Source organism: Nesoenas mayeri (genome assembly GCF_963082525.1).
Source record: "Nesoenas mayeri genome assembly, chromosome: Z".
Taxonomy (NCBI): domain Eukaryota; kingdom Metazoa; phylum Chordata; class Aves; order Columbiformes; family Columbidae; genus Nesoenas; species Nesoenas mayeri.
In genome coordinates this window covers 50,469,192-50,490,628 of record NC_137542.1, presented here as the reverse complement: position 1 = coordinate 50,490,628, position 21,437 = coordinate 50,469,192, and the positions used below count along the sequence as shown (strand labels likewise).

General features: G+C 37.0%; 1 protein-coding gene across 3 annotated transcripts in view; it reads right to left on the bottom strand.

The window, feature by feature from the left end:
* Positions 1–21,437, bottom strand: part of PDE4D (phosphodiesterase 4D) — a gene marked incomplete at its 5' end in the record, with an annotated part of 511,345 nt that overhangs the window by 115,141 nt on the left and 374,767 nt on the right. For all 3 annotated transcript variants that reach the window (XM_080363172.1, XM_080363170.1, XM_080363171.1), the window contains one exon: positions 5,683–5,874. In XM_080363172.1, the coding sequence (XP_080219298.1) occupies positions 5,683–5,874 (192 nt within the window). The remainder of the gene's footprint in view (positions 1–5,682; positions 5,875–21,437) is intronic.

Below are 21,437 nucleotides of genomic sequence, written 5' to 3'. Positions count from 1 at the left end.
ATGATTCTGTGTTGCCTGAATATAAGATGAAATCAATTTGTATTTCACCAAAAAATATCCCGATTCAATAACCATATAAATGCATATTAGAATAACTTAAAATAATCTGAATTAAAAAACAGATTGAATGAATCCTTCTCAATGTGAAAATATTTTCTTTTTGTTTACAGTGTAACATTTACTGATCAACAAATGAAGTTAGTGCAAACTTATTATTTAAATCTAAGCAAAGCAGATATCACTGAGCTCTTTGTTTTAGATTCCATTTGTAAAATGTTCCAAGCAACTGGAAAGGACACAGTGGTCTTTCTTCAAAACATTTCTTTTTATAACTCAAAAATATTTTAAATTACTTACTGATTATTTAGCTTAATTTAAGCTGCAACCTGCAGACTTATTCAATTTAAAGGTCTTAGGAACAAAAAAGTGAACCAAATGACGCAAAATATTGGCCTATTTTTGATAAAACCAGGTAAGTACATTTCTTTCCATGGACAAATAAATGTCTCAAGCACTTCACTACATTTTTTCATTAAAAATTGTTTATAGGATGAAATACACATAGAAAATGCATCTTAAGCTATTTTTTTAGAGTATGCTGGACTTTGAAGTTTAGGCATCTCTTTTTGGGTCTTCCACATAGTAATATCACAGATTCTGAGAAAATAATCTGATGAACTGTGAGAAATTTCAACAGTAGTTTATCTGGAAAGAAATGCAATTATTTCTAGTTTGTTAACCTGAGGTGCAATTACTCTGTTTAGTAACTGCATGTCTTCTGCGCTCTCCTAGAGTCTTGGCCAGAACCTTTCAGGGAAAAGCATTTTTTTCCTCCCTAACTTCAGATGCATAGTCACAGTATTTTATGAATAAATCCAGGCCTTTCTGGCTCAGAAATAGAGGAATAAGCTGTATCACTAGTAATTAGGCTTCCTGTTCTATATGAGAAAATTTATCTTCATTTCATTATTTTATTGGTATATTCAAGGCTCAGGTTAATGGTATTAACTGTCCAGGTTTGCCATCTTTGTCTCCCATTACTTTAAAGTACATTCTCTTTGTAAATCGGATTCAGATTGAATACAGTGCAGTTTTTAAAAAGTTAAGCAGACTGTCAAGAACTGGAAAATGTGTGTGAGTTTACCTCAAAAATTCTTTTCTCCGGCAGCTATTCCACATGTCAGTTACAGCGATATTTCAGTTTGTTTGCAGCTTCAGGTCAAGACTAGACCTGCCAATCACTGATAAATAAGGGATCTCCCTACCCTGGAATTTCCCTTTATTTAAGGAAATTTTTGCAGCCAGAATAATTCTCTTATGCTTTATTCTTCAAAAATTACATTTATTTTGGGAAAAAATACACCCCCTCACCCCAAGTATTTCTCCAGCTGTTGAAGAAGAGCATAATTCATCCTGACAAAACAATCCAAATCTCTGTCAGTTTATCAGAGTACAGAGGTTCTCTTTGTTCCAAAGTAGCTCACATTTGGGTTTTATTATTCAAAGAGGTGGTTTTGTTTTTGGTTTTGTTTTGGTAAATGTGGAGCCAAGGTTTACCGATACATTCAAATACAGTCTACAAAGAGGCAAGTCCTCTAGGAGAAGATAGGATAATACTGTAATTCTAGGGAAAAAAAATCCTGGAGTAAATTGCATCCTCTTGACACTTGTTTTAGCAGGGATAGTGGCAGAAGGATGATACTATCTATGGAAGGTATTGGCAGAATAGCAGTAGGCTGGTCGGTTTGGGGAATGGCTGTACTGGTGACTATTTGCAGATCAGCAAGTTAACGACCCTGCAGGTCCCTATGGTCAGTGCTCCTTGGCTGTGTTCTGGTGCTTAAAAGACAGAAGCAAGGTTTAACAGAAATTTGAACATTTCCTGTAATTATACTAATTAGAGCTTATACTGATATTGGCCCTGATTGAGGAAACAGTGCTGAGACTCTCTAAAGAAGCCCATAAAATTCCCTACCCAGTCTCTTTTTTTTTACTGAGTGACATTCAGTTGGTCAAGTCCTGGAAAGACCAGGATGTTGCCTCTGAGCTGTGTTCTGTGGAAATGCAAAAAGGGTAGACTGAAGGAGTGCTTATTGTCACACACCTTTACCCCTAGATATAAAACATTCAGAAGACTCAGTGGAGTTCGGACAGTATTCTGTACTGAGAGTGTCTTGGTCCTCTGATCTGGTCTGCTACACTCTGGTCTGCTTCTTCAGTATCACAGGGGGACTACACGTGCTCTTCTCCCTTTAGAGCGGTAGTTAAAACATGGTCTCTGCCCTAGCCAGTGAACTGCATATTGGCTTTTCTTGGTGTTCATGAGAGTGCTAATGATTTCATAGAAGAATCAATTTTTTAACCTGGTTAGGACCTCTTTTTGCTAAAATGGAGATTCTCTACAAATTCTGTCTCACACTTAGTTAATCAGAACAGTGACCCCTTAGCAAGAAAGACACAAAAATTGTTACTGCTGCTGCCTCTTTCTGCATTTGCAAGCTCTGAGCAGCTACAGCAGTTCCAACAGGTGAGTATTAAGTAACCAAGTCACTTCTGCAAGACACTCATGTTCAAAGCTCTCTGCTTCACTGATGTCTTCAAACATAAACCTGACAATTCTTCCAGTACAACACCGATGATTTTGCTCATCTTTCAGCTAGCTTGTTTCTTTTTTCCTCTGTGTTGCAACAGTGCTGTTAAGGACTTTGATTGTAGTGTTGTTTTCTGTTCTTTATTCTCCTTCTCTTTAAACTTGTTTTCCTGTCTCTCATCACAGATCCTGCCCTGTAGTGCCTCATATTGGTTTGATTATCCTTACTGACTTGCCCATTCACTTCTCTTTCTCTTGCATCTCTATGCTGGAATTTCCATAGCCAAACTTCACAATGCATCTGTCTTCTGCCTTGGACCTTACATCTTTCTGTCTAAACTACCTGCCTCTCCAGTTCAAAATCTTGAATGGCTTTTTCTTACCTCTTCATATCATATCATATCATATCATCATATCATATCATATCATATCATATCATATCATATCATATCATATCATATCAATCATCTCATGTTCTGCCTTTCTTCTTCACTAGGGCCATGCTATTTCTTCCAAGAGAAAACTGAAAAGAATATTTTACTGACTTGCACCCCTTTTTATTTTTATTTTATTTTTTTACCAGGCAGCTGCTTTTTCTGCCTCTTTCAGTGCCGTAACTGCACCCAGATTTGTTCCACTAACCTTCTCTCATCTGAGCAACCTTGCACTCATCCCATCTTTTATTCTTTTCCTAGCTAAACTGGCTCACTTTTAACTCACTTTTAAATATACTTTAGTCTCTGTTTTTTAAAAAAAGTTCCACTTCTCCTTCTCTGCCCATGTTTCTGTCCCTTTCCATCTCACCTCACTGAATGAAACCCTCTTCACTTGCTCTGTGAGGTTTACTACTCTAGGTATAGGGATCCACGTTGTAACTTCTCCTGTGGACAGCATCTGACTGTACTAGTCTCTTCATTATCATCTTATGCTTCAACTTTTAAGTTCTTCATGGCAGACCTCATCGTTTCATCTTGGGCTTGCAAAGACTTGAGCATGACCATATTTCCTTCCTTGGCTGGAGCTCAGAGCTGCTGCAGCAGCACAGATAGTAAAGAATGACAGAATGATGAATTCAGTACTTTAGCACTGCCATCCACTGGGTGTCTTTGATCATGACATCCCATATTTGAGTAAAATCTTGCTTCTGTTTTATCTGCTGATACTGAAGTGGAATGTATTATTGTAAGCACACTATTTGAGAGTAATGGAAATGCCAGAAATCTTTATGTTATACCCCTTCCAAATAAACAATGAATGCCTTTTGCTTTCTATTTTGCTTTAGAAAATAAAATATTGAAATTGGTAACTCAAGTGCTGAAGAATCAGGGGATACTAAGTTAAACTGTTATGTACAATTAACTGATCTACATTGTTTGAATTATGTGTATGTTGTGTAATATATTTCGCTTGTGCTTAAGAAACACACAGTACTTCAAATTAAGCGTATAGATAGATGCAAAAGGGAAATAGGATAATTTGGGAGTAATCTAAAATTTGTGTGATACTTCCCCTGGCAATTCTTCCAGCTGGCACCTCATTTAGCCATGTCCTGAACCGGAGTGGTTTCTCTGTGTTAATAACCTTCAGTGAGTTTCTCTTCCACAAGTACATCCAGTTTCTCCTTGAAACCATATATATAAAAAGATTTGTTGTATCCCTCTCCTCTCCTCTCCTCTCCTCTCCTCTCCTCTCCTCTCCTCTCCTCTCCTCTCCTCTCCTCTCCTCTCCTCTCCTCTCCTCTCCTCTCCTCCTCTTCCCTCCCCTCCCCTCCCCTCCCCTCCCCTCCCCTCCCCTCCCCTCCCCTCCCCTCCCCTCTCCTTTTTGCCCCTTCCCCTCTCTCTCTCTTTCCCTCTCCCCTCTCTCTTTCCTTTTTTCCTTTCTTCTTTTCCCCTCACTATCTTTGTAAACTTTCCCCACTTTCATTCCTTGGCTTTCTTTTACTTAATTTCTGTGATATAATTAAGCTTATTATGATTAGGCTTACTGATACATTAATAATATTTCATGGTTAAAACAACTTTCCTTTTACATTTCCTAATGTGCTTCCACTATAAACAGTGGCAGCAATATTTACCTTCTTGGTACAACAGTTCCTCTGTGACAGGAGCCTGTGAAAATCTAACCAGATGTGAGATAAAATAAATTTTATACGCAGATGTGTCTTAAGTAAATTTTGAAAGGAAGAATAAATACAAATATCCAAAGGGAAAAAAAAAAAAGTGTGCTCAGTGTCTCGGTAATTCAATTGTTTATCCAATTTACTGCCATGTACTGAAATATTACCCAGAATTCTAGGAAATGCAGAAGTGGATTATGAGTTCAAGGATGGAGCACTAATTGAATTCTTAATTGAAATGACTCATCTAAGCAACACAGTGACCTGGGTTGCCCCCCAGAATGTAAAAGTCTTTCCAAATGGTATCCTGGCTCAGGTGCCACATTAAAAGCTGTTGTCACTATTGTCCATCGGAAAGAAAGGTTATCTGTTACAGGAAGATTTGCTAGAAGGGGTCACTATTTGCAAGTGAAATGCATTTTTCCTTATGACAAGACAAGATGGATTGGTCTTTTTCTTTCTCATTTTGTCTCAACCAAAATTGGCCACAAAATTTGGCACAAAGCTTACTAACTAAGCCTTTTATTTAAAAGGGTATTTGAAATCATTTTTGCCTCTCTTGAATTTATTAATTGCTGCCAGATGGAAACCTTTTCTCTAAAAAACTAGAAATACCTGGTGTAAATAGATAGTATATTTTTCTTAAGAATATTAAGAAGCAGAAATTGAGTTTGTATTCCTTCTCTTGAAAAGAACTTAATAGCTAGAAAATCAGAACTCTACTTATTGTTTTGATACACCAGTACTGACTGCCTTCACTACTCTGCCAAAACTAACAAAGCACATTAAATACACCCTTATAATATCCTTTCTTTCAGAAAGTGCAGAAACATACACAAGCTTAATTACAGAAATAAACAAACAATTTTCCATGACTTCAGTAGCACAAGTGATTACAAAATACGTTTCTTGTTGCTGGAAAAATCTTAAAATAAAGGACAAAACATAGGCTATAAGTATTTTATAATGTACTTACATATCACTAGCGATGGAGGAGTTCCTAGACATGGACTTTGGAGAAAGATCATAGTCACTGTCTGACCGGTAAAGGAAAGACTCTCTACGTTGACTGTGGACAAAATTTGCCTGAAGAATTAGCCCTGATCCAGGGCTTGTCATGGGATCCAAGGGACTTCGTCCTGATGATGTACCATTGTCTACATCGAAACTGCAAAAAGAAAAGAGAAAAATATTTATGCCACTGACATAAGAATTTTGAAATTAATACACACACTCTTGACAAGTTTATCACTAGTAATCACTTCTTGATAATAATGGAGAAGACAGCTATAAGTGAAAAATGAAGGCACATTGCTGATAACAAAAATGAACAATCCTGAAGGGAAAGAGATTTGGTAGAGGAAAAAAACTACCACTATTAGGAATACAGGAAGCCTTACGGTTCTCTGCACGCAGAGTATCCACGATCTCCACACATGAGAAAACATGATGTTTCATTGTGTTCTTCCCCAGGCCCCATCTCTCCTGAGCTAAACTCTCATTATCTTGTCTCCCACTGTTGGGGCAGCTGAGGCCTCTTTCATTATTGAGTACTCAACCTAATATTTTGTCACTACTCAAATATTTTAGGAACATACTTTGTCTTATCCCAATAAACAAAGTGCTGGGGTGGGATTATGGTGTATGTGTGTACTTGGGCATGTTTGCACGCATTAGTTTCTATTTTACAAACAGATTCAAGAAATTAGTTCTTTGCTCACTGCCAAGCAGCATGACCTCTGCAGCTATTTGTGTCTTTGAACTACGCAGTTTAGATCCAGCACTTCTAGCTATTTGGTACTAAGAGTGGTAAACAGGCTTATAATTCCTAGGGAACACTGCCGTCATGAGAGGCTGAATGGCAAGAGGAGAGAAAGAAAGAGGAGAGAGAAGATGCTCTTTCAGGTAGTCTATGACGTTTCCCCAAACAGCCTTGAAAAACAGTGCAAAGACCTTGAATGGGGGCTCTGCCATCAATTAGAAACTAGCGCAGGGTGGGCAGTGCTGGGAGGACATGCTCTTGGCAACATGTGTTGCTTAGCAGCCCGACAGCTGCATTTGGTTCCATATGGAACCTTTTCAGAGAATGTGGCTCCATTTTAGACGCAATGTGTTGTGGTATGCAATCTGAGAGGTTACAAATGTGTGGATTAGCAAGATTATGTCTCCATCTGATGGGATGGAGCACATTTTTTCCAGTCAGAAGTGGAAGATGACTTTTTTTTCCCCTAATTGGTTATGTCTCTAAAACCAAAGATCAATTTAGTTTTGCAGCAGAGTAGGAAAGATGCACATAAGATGTTGTTTTATAGCTACTTGGGCTCATTTTCCTCACTAATGGGAACTTAAATAATAGTGCTACAGCATTTATGAATGAGGGATGAACAGAGAATCTTTCACATGACTTGTCAAATATGAGTGTTAACATCATAATATGTATTTGTAATAGAACCATCTAAAGTACTGATTTTGAAAAAAAAAGTGTTCATGTGAAGGACACCCACCAGTTTTCAAAATATCTAATGACAGTGGAAGAGAAAACATACAGTGCATGTCAGCTGCTGATTAGCCTTCAGCCTGGCACAGGTGTCACAGCAGGTACACACTACTCTTCATTACCTTATTTCTTTCTGTTATCTACCATTGACCTGAGGTTGCAGGGAGGGTGCTGCTAGTGTTTTAGTGAAGCAACAGCATTTCCATCACCTTTTTATCTTTGTTAAACTAACTAATCAAATAAACATGTATTGCCTCTTTTGGCAGAGATGCCCATTGTCTGGCATAGAATGGATCCTGGCTTCCTGTTTTATTTCATTGTTTCACTGTTACTTTGCACATATTCCTGGAACTTCAGCACTTCTGCTGCTTTCAGACTATATTATTTATTTTGTATTCACCTTTCACTGTTTGAATGTAAAAAGCATTGGTTTTTTTTTAAATATTCAGAAAATGGTATTAAACTTCAAGAGAGCTTACCAATATAATCCCCTTTTCACCATAGTTTTCAGAACAATTCACTGCCAATAAATCCTAACACATATACTTCTTCCCAAATTTGATTACTTTTGACTATGCCTAAATAGTTTTTCTGTATCCTAAAATTTGCCAGTACTACATAAAATTATTAATCTCAAGCTAACAAAGCTTAATCCATAAAACATCAAATGAGAGTTCTGTCACCAGGCTGCTGGATGGTTTTGGATAATGCAAAGCTCCTCATTGCATTTCATTTTCCCTGTTCGTTGCATCTTTGAGATCGTTGTTAAGTCTGCTCACAAAAAATATTGAAAAACATATTCAAAAGGGCAAGATAGCATGAATACTACAGTGAAACACCCTGTGCAGCTTATGGTGACATAAGTGAATAACCATATTGCCATTACTACTAGCATGACTACTACTATTCACTAGCAATCAATATCTTTTGAGTTTGAAGTCCTGAGTATTCCAGGAGCACAAAATATTTACATTGCCAATGAGGGGTTTGGAACATCTGTGAGCTCACTCTATCCAAATTCCTAATGATTCTATTTCATTGCCTAAATACTTTTTTCTTTAAAAAGCTGCAAGAACAAACAGACCCTTAAACAACAAACAGGCTGTATGTTTTGGTTTTCTATTGAGAGCAGCAGGGCAGATCTTTCATCAAATTTTAGATAAAATGGAAGAGGATTGTTTACTCCTGTGCTCAATAAGACTAACTTCTGCAATCGCAATATCACTTAAAATATATATTAGCTTGCCTGAAACCTCTGAAGTAAAAGTTAAAAGTGTGAGAGAAATAAATGAAGGTACATGTAAGTCTGTTTCACAGCAGGAAAATTTTCATTAACTAGTGACTATTAAATTAATTTCTTTAACAGTGGACTCACCTATTCAACCAATTAAAAAGTATTTTATTGAACTGAAAGAACATGTTGTTTTGTTTGCAGTTTTGTTTTATTTTCTTCACCCACCTTTTGTGGGCATGATATTAATATTTTATTACCAGTCTTATTTCTCTCAGTCAGAAACTAAGGCAGTCTTCTACGAATGATTTCATGGTCATGATTACAAAATAGTGATCGTTTAACATTTAAAAATCGCTTAGATAAAATTACAGTTTCATCAGCTGGATTTGCACACCAGATACCTACAAGTATGTGCAAGACTTGAACACGACTGTTGTGACAGGAATTTTATCCTGTGATACTGTGTTGTGTCCACTAGATGGGTCTCAAATGTAACGAACGGGTTCCAAATAGATCAGCTAGGATTTGGTTCACACTGCTCAAAGAAAACGTCTTTTATGTAAATATGCATCAGGAAAAAAAAATGTTCAGTTCTGCAGCCAAAGAGGAATGTGCATAAAGCACTGGCTTGCCAGAAATATATGTTTATATTTAAAAGTTTCTAAAATGCTACAGCAGTTAAGTGTCTTGTTTAGCTCTTAATTACTGTGACATTTGCTAACACTTTCAGATACAAAAGGTTGTAGAAATTAAAGTGAAAAATGTGTTATTACACTTAAAATCAAATAAAATTTTCCTTCGGCTGAATCACAGATCTTATTCGCAAGAAATAGCACTGAAGATCACACTGTGTCAAATAGAGAATCAAAATGGGGAACTGAAGACTTTCAGACAAGTTTGTCTTGTTCTTGCTGCATACACTGATAAAAATTAAGTTTATGATACCTAAATAGGATAGACTCTCTAATTTGCCTGCACAGAAATTGCAGTAGTCAGTTGTGCTTGCTTCATATTTATCTTTCCACTCCTGTTAAGTTTTAAGCCACAGCAAGAATATGCTGTGAATTGAAAAGTGCATGTTCAGTGACAAACCCAAAGTTATTATCTTCCTAGTGTGTTCCTCAGCCTCCTTACACTTTTGTTGGAGGATGGTCTTTGGAAAAGGAAGTTGTTATGGAAGGCACAGGAACTGTTTTGTTAGCATTTCACAGGCAGAAAGTGGCCATTTAAAGACAGAATTTTCCACTGTTGTTCTGCAGCCAGTTTTGGGCACTTTGCACAACACATGCAAACTGAAGCCACTTTTACTGACATGAGCATTTGGCACAGCACACATCACAGAATTTTCTAAGTTCAAAGAGCTTTGCTGCAACTCCAGAGATGCCAAAGCTATGAAAAGCCAGTGCTAATTCAGCAACATTTGTGTCTGTGTTTTGACAAAATGTTTTATGATATTAGTGGATACTGTTTATCCTTAGAGCCTGCCTTATTCAGTGTTCAGCAATGGCAAACATGACATGAGATGAAAGTTTAGCCTTTTTTCCTTTTTTGGCTATTCATTGTGTTTGCATGTCTGGCCCACTATCATCCAGGCGCTGTACTCAGATGGGGATAAAGGTGGTGAACTCTCTTGTGCAACTTTTACACTTTCATAGCTGATCTTCCCTGTGCTCCTTACAGAAAAAGAAGTAATAACATCACAAGCAGGCTTTAGGAAGATTTTTTGCTTCAGGCAGTAGTAGGAAACTGTGGCAGGGACAGGAGAGGTTCTGGATCCTGGATCTCAGCAGCACTGTTTCACTGCTAATGACTGCATAGCTTCCCTACGCAGTGAAAGAAACCCTTTGTGGACTTCCTTTTGAGTCCTTAAATGACACTTTCCTACTCTCTGAAAGGCTGCTAAAAGAAAAAAGGGGAAGAACTGTGTAGGAAATGTAGCTTTTAGTCACATAAGGAGTAATGGCATCATAACGAATATACACAAGAGCTTGTAATTAAGGTTGCATTGAAAAATCTCAATGTTCATCTTCCTTATTACTGAGAATTTAGCAATTTAATCATGTAGTCCTTTGTCCGGGGTTTTTGTTTCATTTTGTTTTTGCTAGAGAAGTCATCAACAGTAGAAGAGGGAAGGAAATAAATTCCATCCAAAAATGAAGAATTTACTAGATTTTTTAAGAATACAAACTGTAGTCATTATGTTGCCCTTTGAAGTCTCCCTGCACCTTCAGCTTATGTTATCTTGGAAGCTATGGAAAGGGAGAGAGGTCGCAGACAAATGGATTGATTTTCTAGGGACACCTTATCTTCTAAGGCCATCTTTAAACATTACAGAGGGACAAGGAAGTTCTGGAGAGCGAATGTTGTCCTCAGTTAAAGGAGTCTATTGTTCTAGTGTCAAGCAATCTCTCCAGCCATCTGTCTGCACTATGACCTACCTACGCATCTTAGTGTCCTTACTTCTCAGAAGTCCCTTCCCTTATTTTCAACTGGAAGTATAATTCCACCATCACACTGAATGGGTGCATTTGGCATAGCAGCCGTAATTCACTGAAATGATCACAGAACTGGTTTGTCACCACTTCCTTTGGGAATGGTCTTATTTAGAGCAAAAGCAAGGTAATAAAATTTTATTTACCTCTCCAAGGAAAAATTAAGCTATTTATCACTTGTGCCATGGGACAGGAGCCCACCCTTGGAGGCAGCCTATAGCTACTGGAGAAAGGGGAGGATTGGATGATCCCTTCAAATACAAAACCCAAACTTGTTACTTGAATTGCTTGGGATGAAAAAAAGCAGTCAGCCACCTCAGCCTGTGGAACCCACCATGGATGTGGAGGGTGGTAGAGAAAGGTCACAGTGTGCCCATCCTTAGGATTGTTTGGTACAAAACCCAGGGTAAGGGAAGGCTGTCAGATGGGATGCAACTCACATCAAAGCAGGACAATGAAAGTTTTGTTCTTAGATGTGATGGATTTATTCTGTATTAGTTATGGTTATTTTAGTAGGATGGACCATTTCAGTTACTGTGGAAATCACACCCATTGTGACCCAATTCTTCAAAAAATGTACAGGCTTCTGAGATACTATGTCATTAGAAAATATTTTGTGTGAGATGGACAATGATTCTGCTATATTAATTTTACAGCTCTCAGTCAGAGATGGGAGTGCAAAATATAAATGAAGAGAGAGACTAAACCCACTTCCTCTGTAACAGACATTATCTGCTAGTAGGAACTGAATTTTCATTACATTTTAGGTAAACTTTGTTTTACTTCATACACTAAATATATTCACTGGATTTACTGAATTCGGCTGTAAATCTGTCCAGAGACTTGCTAATACACCAAATAATTATAATAATTTCTTTCTGAAATTCTGATTTCAGACACACTTTACATTTATTAAGTAGACTGGACAAGCACTTTTGTTATGTCGTTATGACTTCTCTCAGGCCTTTTTGTTGCTTATTAATAAACAAAGCATTAAACTGAGTCAATAGCAGACTTTGGCTGTCCTATTTTTAGCCAGACATAGTTATCTCCAGATTTTAATAAAGATGAAACTTTAGGATTTTTTGTATCAGAATGAAACAAATGGTCAGTAATCACCCCTGCCATAGGCTCCCACTGGACTTTAGACATTAAATAGGTTAACTCACAGCATCAGAAAAAAACCTGTAAACATAAACCAGAGGACTTATATAATTGAATAGCAGGCCTAAAATTTATTTATTTTATTAATTCTCTGCTCAAGACCTTTCAAAATATTTCCTTTCTAGCAGTGTCTACCAGTGATGCAGGAGAGTCCACATCTGTTTTTCTCCTTCTAATTCCTTTCTGTCTCTTCCATACATCTAGTAAAAACTAAAGACCTCAGGAAAATGAAGGGGAAAAAAAGAGAAATATTTATACTGGCATTTTAAAAGGAATATCATATGAACTCTCTACACTTGAAGAAAAAAAAAAGTTTAGATGTGACCTGATATTTTTACTTCCTCTATAGTGAAGTTAAAATAAAATGCCTTCCATTGCTTAAAAGTATATACAGTGAATTTTAAGCAAATTATATTAGAAGGAACATATGATCTAAATCTGATTTTTTTTCTACTGGAGAATTCAAGCCAACTATCTCCTTGTGGCTTTGGGTTTCCAGTTAAGTGATTCAGCAAGCAAGCCCTATGATCTACTTCATTTTTAGAAGTGGTGTGGTTAGATTTCCCAGTATCAAAACTGCAAGCAAAAGAAGAAAATGTGACATTTCATGACATTTCCAACAGAACTTAGCTTTTGCTCTTGGCATAACTGTTTTTTAGAAAAATTTAGACAGTAACAAGGCTTAAGACTAACATTAAAAGCCCAGATAACATGTGAATAGAAAATGTGTAGAACAAAAAAACGCACTGAAGCAAAAAATGTTTTTAAGAACTAGTCTACTCAAATACATTAGCAAAGTAATTCCAATTATCTGTTTGAGCTTCTGTCTCATGATTTTCTATCAAGCACCTCAGAAAATGTAGCAAATCTCTCTAAACAAACCATTCAATGTTTTGTTATGAAGTTTCCGAGGAAGGAGTTTCCTCTGACGACTGTTTCATATCTGTGGGTGTTTTGCTTAGAACAGTCTCCTTATACTTAATTCAAGGTGTACTTTTCATAATGTCACCTCATTATTCTTAATTATACCTCAGTGATACATGCATTTGGTACGCACACTTACATTAAAAATATTGAATCAATTTGCTCACTGCACTCAGCTATACTGGGATTCTTTTTGTGATTATTTTTACTATTTCCTTGGAAGGAGCACTCACCCTCACCTGGTAATTTTTATTCTCTGAACTTGGCTCTTGGAAGTGATTATCTTCCTGCTGAAGTGGTGTTCAGATAAGAATGCCAGATTCTATATTCTGTTACATGGATTTGATATTTCAATATTTCTTTGAAGCTGAAATATTTGTCTAATTGTAGCATAATATAAATGTAAACAAAAAATGCAAGAGAAACAAAATGGATTTCCAAGAAATGTGGTAATCTGTCCAGACTTCTATTAGGTTTAAGTCGCCTTGTACAGTAATCTCATTGTGACCAGTATCTCCATTTTCAGACACGAAAAAAAGGCCACCAATATATTAGCTGTCTTCCCCAAGGCTTGTGGTAAATATGTGACAGATTGGGGTCTGAAGGAGGAATTCTGTAGAAATTGTTGAAGAATCTGAACTATTTTGGGTAATCTGAAATAAAGAGGGCTGAGAAATAGAGCCACTCAATCTAGACATGATTAAGAGTACACAGCAAATTCAGGTGTGCTTTCAAGCAGCCCACCAACCATTTTTCACCAGCTCCTGCCAGCTGCCCCAGCTGTGAGTGCCTGTCAGTGCCACTGCATTTCTAGGAGCGCAGTCTCAGTAGGACTGGTGGTTCTCCACATTAATATTGTTGTTATTTAATTACAGTCTGTCTGTCACCATTCACTTAAATAATTTGACCTGGACAAGCTGGAGAGTTGGGCAGAAAGGAACCTAGCAAAGTTCAGCAAAGGCAGGTGTAGGGTCCTGCACTGGGAGAGGAATAACTCCAGGCAGCAATGCAGGTTAGGGGTTGACCTGCTGGAAAGCAGAATTGTGAGATGAACCTGGGAGTTCTGATCAACAACAGGTTGACCATGGGCCAACAAATGTGTCCCTGTGGCCAAGAAGGCCAATGCTATCCTGGGGTGCATTAGGAAGAAAGTGACCAACATGTCAAGGGAGGTTGTCTTCCCCCTCTACTCTGCCCTGGTGATGCCACATCTGGAGTACTGTGTCCAGTTCTGGGCTCCCTAATTTAAGAAAGATGAAGAGCTATTGGAGGGAATCCAGCAGTGGGCTACAAAGATTACGAGAGGACTGGAGCATCTTTCTTATAAGGAAAGGCTGAGAGAGATGTAAATGTTTACAAATACCTCAAGGGCAGATGTCAAAAGGATGAGACCAGACTCTTCAGTGATACCCAATGGTAGGATGAAGGGCAACGGGCACAAACTGAAACACAGCAGATTCCATCTGAATATGAGGAGAAACTTCTGTACTTTGGGGGTGTCAGAACACTGGAACAGGCTGCCCAGAGAGGCTGTGGAATCTCCTTCTCTGGAGGCATTCAAAACCTGCCTGGATGTGATCCTGTGTGATGTGCTCCAGGTGAACCTGCTTTAGCAGGAAGGATGGATTAGATGATCTCCAGTGGTCCCTTACAACTCCAACCATTCTGTGATTCCATAATGTTGTTTGCACTTATTTTTGCTCTAAATACTAAAGTACCTTCAAACTTGTTTTTAAAAAAATCACTTTACCTAATTTCTTCAAGAAATTCTAGAACAACACTATTTTCTTTCCCAAATGAGTTTTGATCCAACTATCTCCACTTATTTTTTTCTGCAGCATTTGGACATTGGCATACAAAACCAACTTTCATTGAGTGAGACTATATAGCATGTATTTACTGTAAATCACATCGCTATTAATTTTATCTTATTTTAAATATATTGGAATCATATCTCAAAAATGCTTTTCTAGCAATTTATAAAAATATGCAAACCATCCATCATGAATACTGACTAATCCCAATTCAAATGCAGTTCCCCATAGATATTAGTGAAATGTCACCCTTTCAGGAAAAACTAAAATATAAAAATGAATATAAGGTCATGGTTGAGAAGCAGACTGCTGCTGGAGAAGGAAAATCTAGTATACCTAAAGAGCTCAGCCACCTCTTTCTGTGAATTCAGTCAGATGTCACTATCCAAAGTGGCCAAATTGCTTATATATTCCTTCTGAATTAGTGGTGTGATAAAGCAAGCATATGGGAAAAGATTAAATTCCTCAGACCTCAATTTTTAAATCAAAACCCTATAATACTGATCAAAGCACACAAAATCCAGAAGATAGGTATAAATATTCCCCAGGGCTAACACTAGTCTGCATGAGGAAGCTTCCTGGCAAACACATACTTCTGAAGAATCATAATATGACGATAAATCCACAATGATAATAAACACTTGGCACGGTCACAGAAGATATGGTTACAGTACCCTGTGCTTAGTGGCAGAGATCTTTGTTAAAGAGTGACCCAGCCAGAAGCTGACAGGAAGAAACAGCCGTGGTTACTCCTGGCTACACTCCCACTCCAAAGAATGTGGTACAGAAGGAGGTCCAAAAAGCGAGGAGGTGCAATCGTCATGACAAGAAGAGGTCACATCCCTCAACATCACCCAGCTCATAATTAAGTCTTTTTGCACAACTGAGTTTAAGTCAACCTGTCTTCAAAAAGTGTGTCCTCCAAAAAATGGATAATGCTCTGAATATATGAGCCATTCTATGAGAAGCAGCCAAAAAAACCAAAGTCCTAGACATCTCGTTTTGGATATTCAAGTTAAGGAATATTTTCACATTAATTTCCATGTTTTGTTTCTCCTTATTTTAAGTAAGGCTTATTACAATTCCTCATATCACATGGGTCATATGAAAATCTATTTAATCATCTCTGGGAAGCAGTAAGGTACCGTGGTGATGAATATCATAGAAAAGTCAATGAAAGCACTGTAACTACTTTTCCAATAGGTCTGAACAGCAAGTTGTCAATAAAAGACCTGGCCATATAATAAATAGCTAGAAAATAGTACAATGCCGAATACCTTGTGAATTGAGTTGCATTCATTCTGTGCACTCAGTGAAATAAAAGCAGTATAGAATTGTACAGAAAAATGTTAAAACTACCAGAAACATTGCAGAGTTTGGTCAAATTATAACAATTGAACTACATGGTTTCTTACAATAAAAAATTGAAAATGCCATCTCTTTAGAAATTGAAAAAAAACCCAAATCAAAACAACAAAATACATCAATTACATAACGACATCTTTTGAATTGTCATTTTCTGTGTATGATTTATTTTACTTTGTGCAAAAAAAGCTGTTTGGCAACTTGATTCCAGAAGTCTACTTTTTCTGATACCGATGTCATTACTAAAATTGGGACAGGACATGCCATAATTGCTGGCGCCAATGAGGTGATTATATCACTCTGGAAACATTACAAAATGTGCAGTTCAAGAGACCATGAAGGAGGAATGCCAACCTCTAGCGCCAGTCCCTACAGCTGAAAAAATGTCACTGTATAATCGTTGCTTTTGGAACAAGCTTTGTCTCCAACTATTTTCTCCAACATCTGGTTATTTCATTTTGTGAACTGTTCCCTGGAGAATGCACAATTTTGCCAAATCGAAAGTATTTTTCAAGCAGTTCTTTTCAGCAAAACTCAATCTACATGTCCAAAGCTCTGCTAAGCTGATCACACACATAGTTGTGTGATTATGTGCCCAGCTCACCTGGCACCATTGTAGATGCACTATCCATCACCATATCTAGCCTAGGATTGTGGAGCAGAATTCAAGGTCAAAGTCTTTGGCTCTCAAAGAGAAACCTCAATCAGATGGGGGGTCCCCCATTCAGCCACAGCCAAGCTATTTTACTACATAAGCTATCAGGAAATCCTTTGTTTCATTCTTTTTTTTCTTTTGCAGGAACGAACTAGTGTAAGAGGAATCAAAAACCTGCTCTTTCACTGGATGAGTCATCCTGAATCAATCATTTTATCCCCTTCTGCTTTTCTATTTCTCCACCTGCAAAACAGGTACTTTGTAAAGTGCTAAGAGCTGTGGTGGTCATTAAAAAAAAAAAAAAAAAAAAAGAGCTAAAATTAGCATTACTGGGAATAGTAGTAAGAGCAATAGAAATATCAAAACCACTGCTTTTTAAGATTCTGTCAAAAGTAGACCTGGGTGGGAAAAAGAGAAATTTAGAAATTTTACTGGTTTTAATAATGGGAAATGTGAAGGAATAGGAAGACTAGAAGAAAGAGTTGCTTATTTACTTGGTTTGGTACCTTTACTTTTCAAGACCTTCTCATCATTAAAAATGGAATGGAAGAAGACATTACATCTGTTTTATTCTGTAGCATTTGAAAGCAAATTAAGTAAATAATGACAACAACAACAACAACAACAACAACAACAACAAAAAACCAAACAACTAAATAGGAAAACACTTCACCAAAAATTTATTCTAAGATGAAACTTTTATGATAAAAAGTTTAGAAAAGTAAAAAGAAAGCATTTTTCACTTCAAGCAAGAAGTTGGTTAGATTTTTTTTCAAATGTGGCTTTTATATTCCGTCCTCTCTATGGTGTACTATAAGACACAGCAGATCATTATAAATTCCCCTTTCAGGCAGGATGGAATTTCTTTTTCCCCCAGAAGAACAAAAAATTAAAAACGACAATAGAATTAAAAAAAAAAACAAAAGTCAGTTAAACAAGCCTAAGGAGAAAAATCTGATAGTAGTCAAATACATGCTTGGCATACCTATGCTACAGCCCCGTAAGGACAGCACATGGGTGAGCGTCTCCCCGTGGGAATCTGGTAGTTGTGCCTTAAGTGAGCCTCAACAGTATATATTTTCCTGTACTGTTCTTTTTTTTACCCCCCGCCACCTTCCTCCATGACTCTTTGTCAATAGATGAGGACCTAGTCATCCAGTAGAAAGACATACTATTAAAAAGCATAGACAGCTAAGCAGGCACATGTACACTTTACTCTTTGAAATTTTTCCTTAAGTGTTAAAAGTTAAGTCAATAAAGACAGGAACATGTTAATTTCTGACCTCTCTAATGTGTGAATGAAGAAGCGCAAATGAATAACAATACAGTTTTTGCTAATAAACTTAAGCGTCAACATACAAGTGCAACCTAGAAACACAGTAAGCATAAACTTGCAGATTATTTACGTGTTTGTATGACTTCAGAGGTTTCTAAAAGGATGCTTGAAACATGAAATGTTTGATTAAAACAAAACAAAATCCTCAAGGAGTATTTAAAGTAGAGAAGGAGAGGAAATCTCTGTTTACACTTCAAATATTAAAGTTCATGCAATTTTCTGACATCTGAGAAAGCGAAATAACCAATAACAGGAATATCTCTATATTTTTTATCTTCCTGAACTATTACGTTACACAGTAATGTTTGCAATTGTCTCTGTGTTCCATCCTTTATGGAAAGCTGGATTTGATTTATTTTCCAAGCAGCTGGAATAAAGAATATTGCACAAGAGCTGATTCTGCAAAGCTGAATTTCAGGAAATGGGGCCTTTTCTTTTGCTTCAATGAATACAATGTCTGTGGCTAATTTAATGTTAAAAGAACCACGAGGTAACGCTGAAACTAGAAACTAGTCCTGAGCCACACAAAGATAGTACAGTAGTGTTGAAAAGGTTCAGCAGGCTGCTCTCAAAATCATTGTTTACAAAGATTGTTAAGATAAAATCTATACATGATAAAGAATATTCATACACTTGCAGAGGAAGAGCAGCAGGCAAAGGTGGAATGGACTGGACATGTGTGTGGAGAAGCTGGAAGAAATACAATAAAGGATCCTTATCCTGGAAAATCATCCTTTTTAGCACATAAATTTCTCTAGCAAACAAAATTCTATTTACCAATACTTTACATGAAAGATTGAAGAAAAGGAATGTACTCATGAGCAAAAGTATAACACAATCCAAAAACTACTAGCCATTAGATTTTTGTTCTCTGGTTAAAAAAACTGCAGTGGATTTTTAATTAATATCGTCGCTTTTTGTTATTATATTTCAATAGTCTCTTCCAAGCAGTTCTGAAAGTAACTGGAAAGCTATTGGAAAGTAACTTTCAATTAATTTTTCATTCTGGATTTCTAATTTCCAATGAATATTTAAATTAAAATAAAATCTTATTTTGAAGCCCAAATATTTGAAGCCCAAATATTACCATGATCAGTATCTGATACAGAAAAATTGGAGAAGGCAGAGAGAGCAGCTGGTCTATCTTAATGATGAAAGAGTTACAGTGTTTTGCTTTCAATCACAAGGAATTATACTGGACTTCTATTTCTAGTACCAGCAATCAGTAAGAAAATAGCTACTGGTGAGGAAATCAATCAGTTTTAGGTGATTAAGCAAAAAGTTCTGAAGAGTTACTAGAAACTAAAAAATGCATCTAAAACCATGTAATGATGCTGCTGGCATAAATAAAAAGTTATATTTCACTGTTGAAATAAATAATCATGAGAAAGTTGTGCATGGGCAATATCAGGAACAAAGTCAATAAGTTCATCTTATTGACACAGGGGAGAATGCATTTCTGAGGTGGAAAAGCTGTCTGGACAAGAATAAAAAATGTGATGGTTTTACAAAATGTCATTTCCTAGTTACTCATCCCCAGCCTTTTCCAAGAATGGAAATTCCAAGAAGAAAAATACATTGCTTCACAGCTGTGAACGCCCTGCTTGCCAAAAATGCAAATGTAATTGCTATCTGTTAATCAAGGATAAATGATGACACTGCTTATAAATATGAGTAACAACTTTATGGATACGTAGACCTCTAGAGCTGAAAGTCAGATTAATTTGGAAGGGCTATCTGTGCATGTGCATATAACAGTAAGCACATCACTTATAAACTGTCTAGTACCAAGAGGAATGTAGTCATCAGAGATAAAATCCTTTTAATAGGTAATTGTGGCATTTCTGTTACCACAAATGTTAAGACTTTATGAAGGCTGCCACCATCACTGGTCCCTAACATTTTCCAACTCATATCTCTGACCCTTAAAGAATGGAAAACATAAGTCAGCAATTAAGTCACTAATCATAGTGTTACCAGGCATAAAAACAGTGCCTGTGCCAATACAGGCTGAGTCACTTTATATGTTTCCTCAAATGTCCTGAAGCCTGCATGGCATCAAACCTAAACAGTCATTTCAGTCATACTGAAACTTTTTTCCTGATATTGTCCATGTGCAACTTTCTCACATTCCTTAATAAGATGGAATTTAAAGCAGATGGCACTGAGGTAACTATTGTGGGATAAGAGGACCATCAAAACAAAGAACAAACCAGACATGAGTTTGGTCAGTGCTTCCAGGGGGATAAATTAAAAAAAAAAAAGCTTCTGCAGACTAGGCTGGAAAGGGCACAGCTTCAATATCACTGAGCCAGCCAGCATCACTTTCAGTCTCATTAAATGAAGGACATCTGAACAGTTTGCTGAGAACCAATGCAGAATAGTCTGAACTTTAAAAAAGGAAGTAATTATGCAATTGTAATATTTACCAATGACTGTCAGCAAGGTTTGGACCAGGGGTCCCACTGGCTTTGATCCATGTGTTCTCTTAACATGCCTTCCAAACATATTCTAACTTTTAAAAGATCCCTTATGCTGTGTATGTTTCCACTTTAATGTTGTAATTTTTTTCCTCTGTGTCTATTACTCCTTGATTCTTGTCAGATTTCCTCTATATGTGGGGACTAATGAAAGACTGATACACAGGGATTTCATGTGGTAACACATAATAGTGGTAACAGCCTGGTAAACAGCTTTACTGTCCTTGTGTTCTAAATCAGTTGTTTCTTTCTCTTGTGAAACTTCTGGGTACCTTTTGAACTGCTAGCAATTTAAAGCAGACAAAAGTATCAAATCAGGACTTAAACATAATAAAGGGATGGGAGAAAGTAACAATATAGTCAGCTCTTTGGACACTGTTCTCCACATCTAATAAAGTAGCTATTGAAATGGGCACAGAACTAAGAGCCGTAATATTGAAACACTGTGTTTTGGGGTACTTACAGTGCAGGTTTTGGTATACCATGAGCTGCTGAGGAGGGAAATATTAAATTTCAAATTTTAAAAGCCTGTTTGCTAAAGCACAAGAAAAGAGCTGAAATTTAGGAAAAGTTTTGTAAAAGTGGATCTTCAGTGCTGAATGCCTTGTGGACAAAAGAGCCAAAATGCTCACTATGCAAGCTGTAAACGAAAGAGCAGCCAGAGTGACGTAAGCAGAATGTTTTTTCCCTTGTCACAGTAAAGGCACATATCTACTATCTCATTATCTGATTCATACAGAGGTTTATACTGTAGAATAAAGACAGAAAAA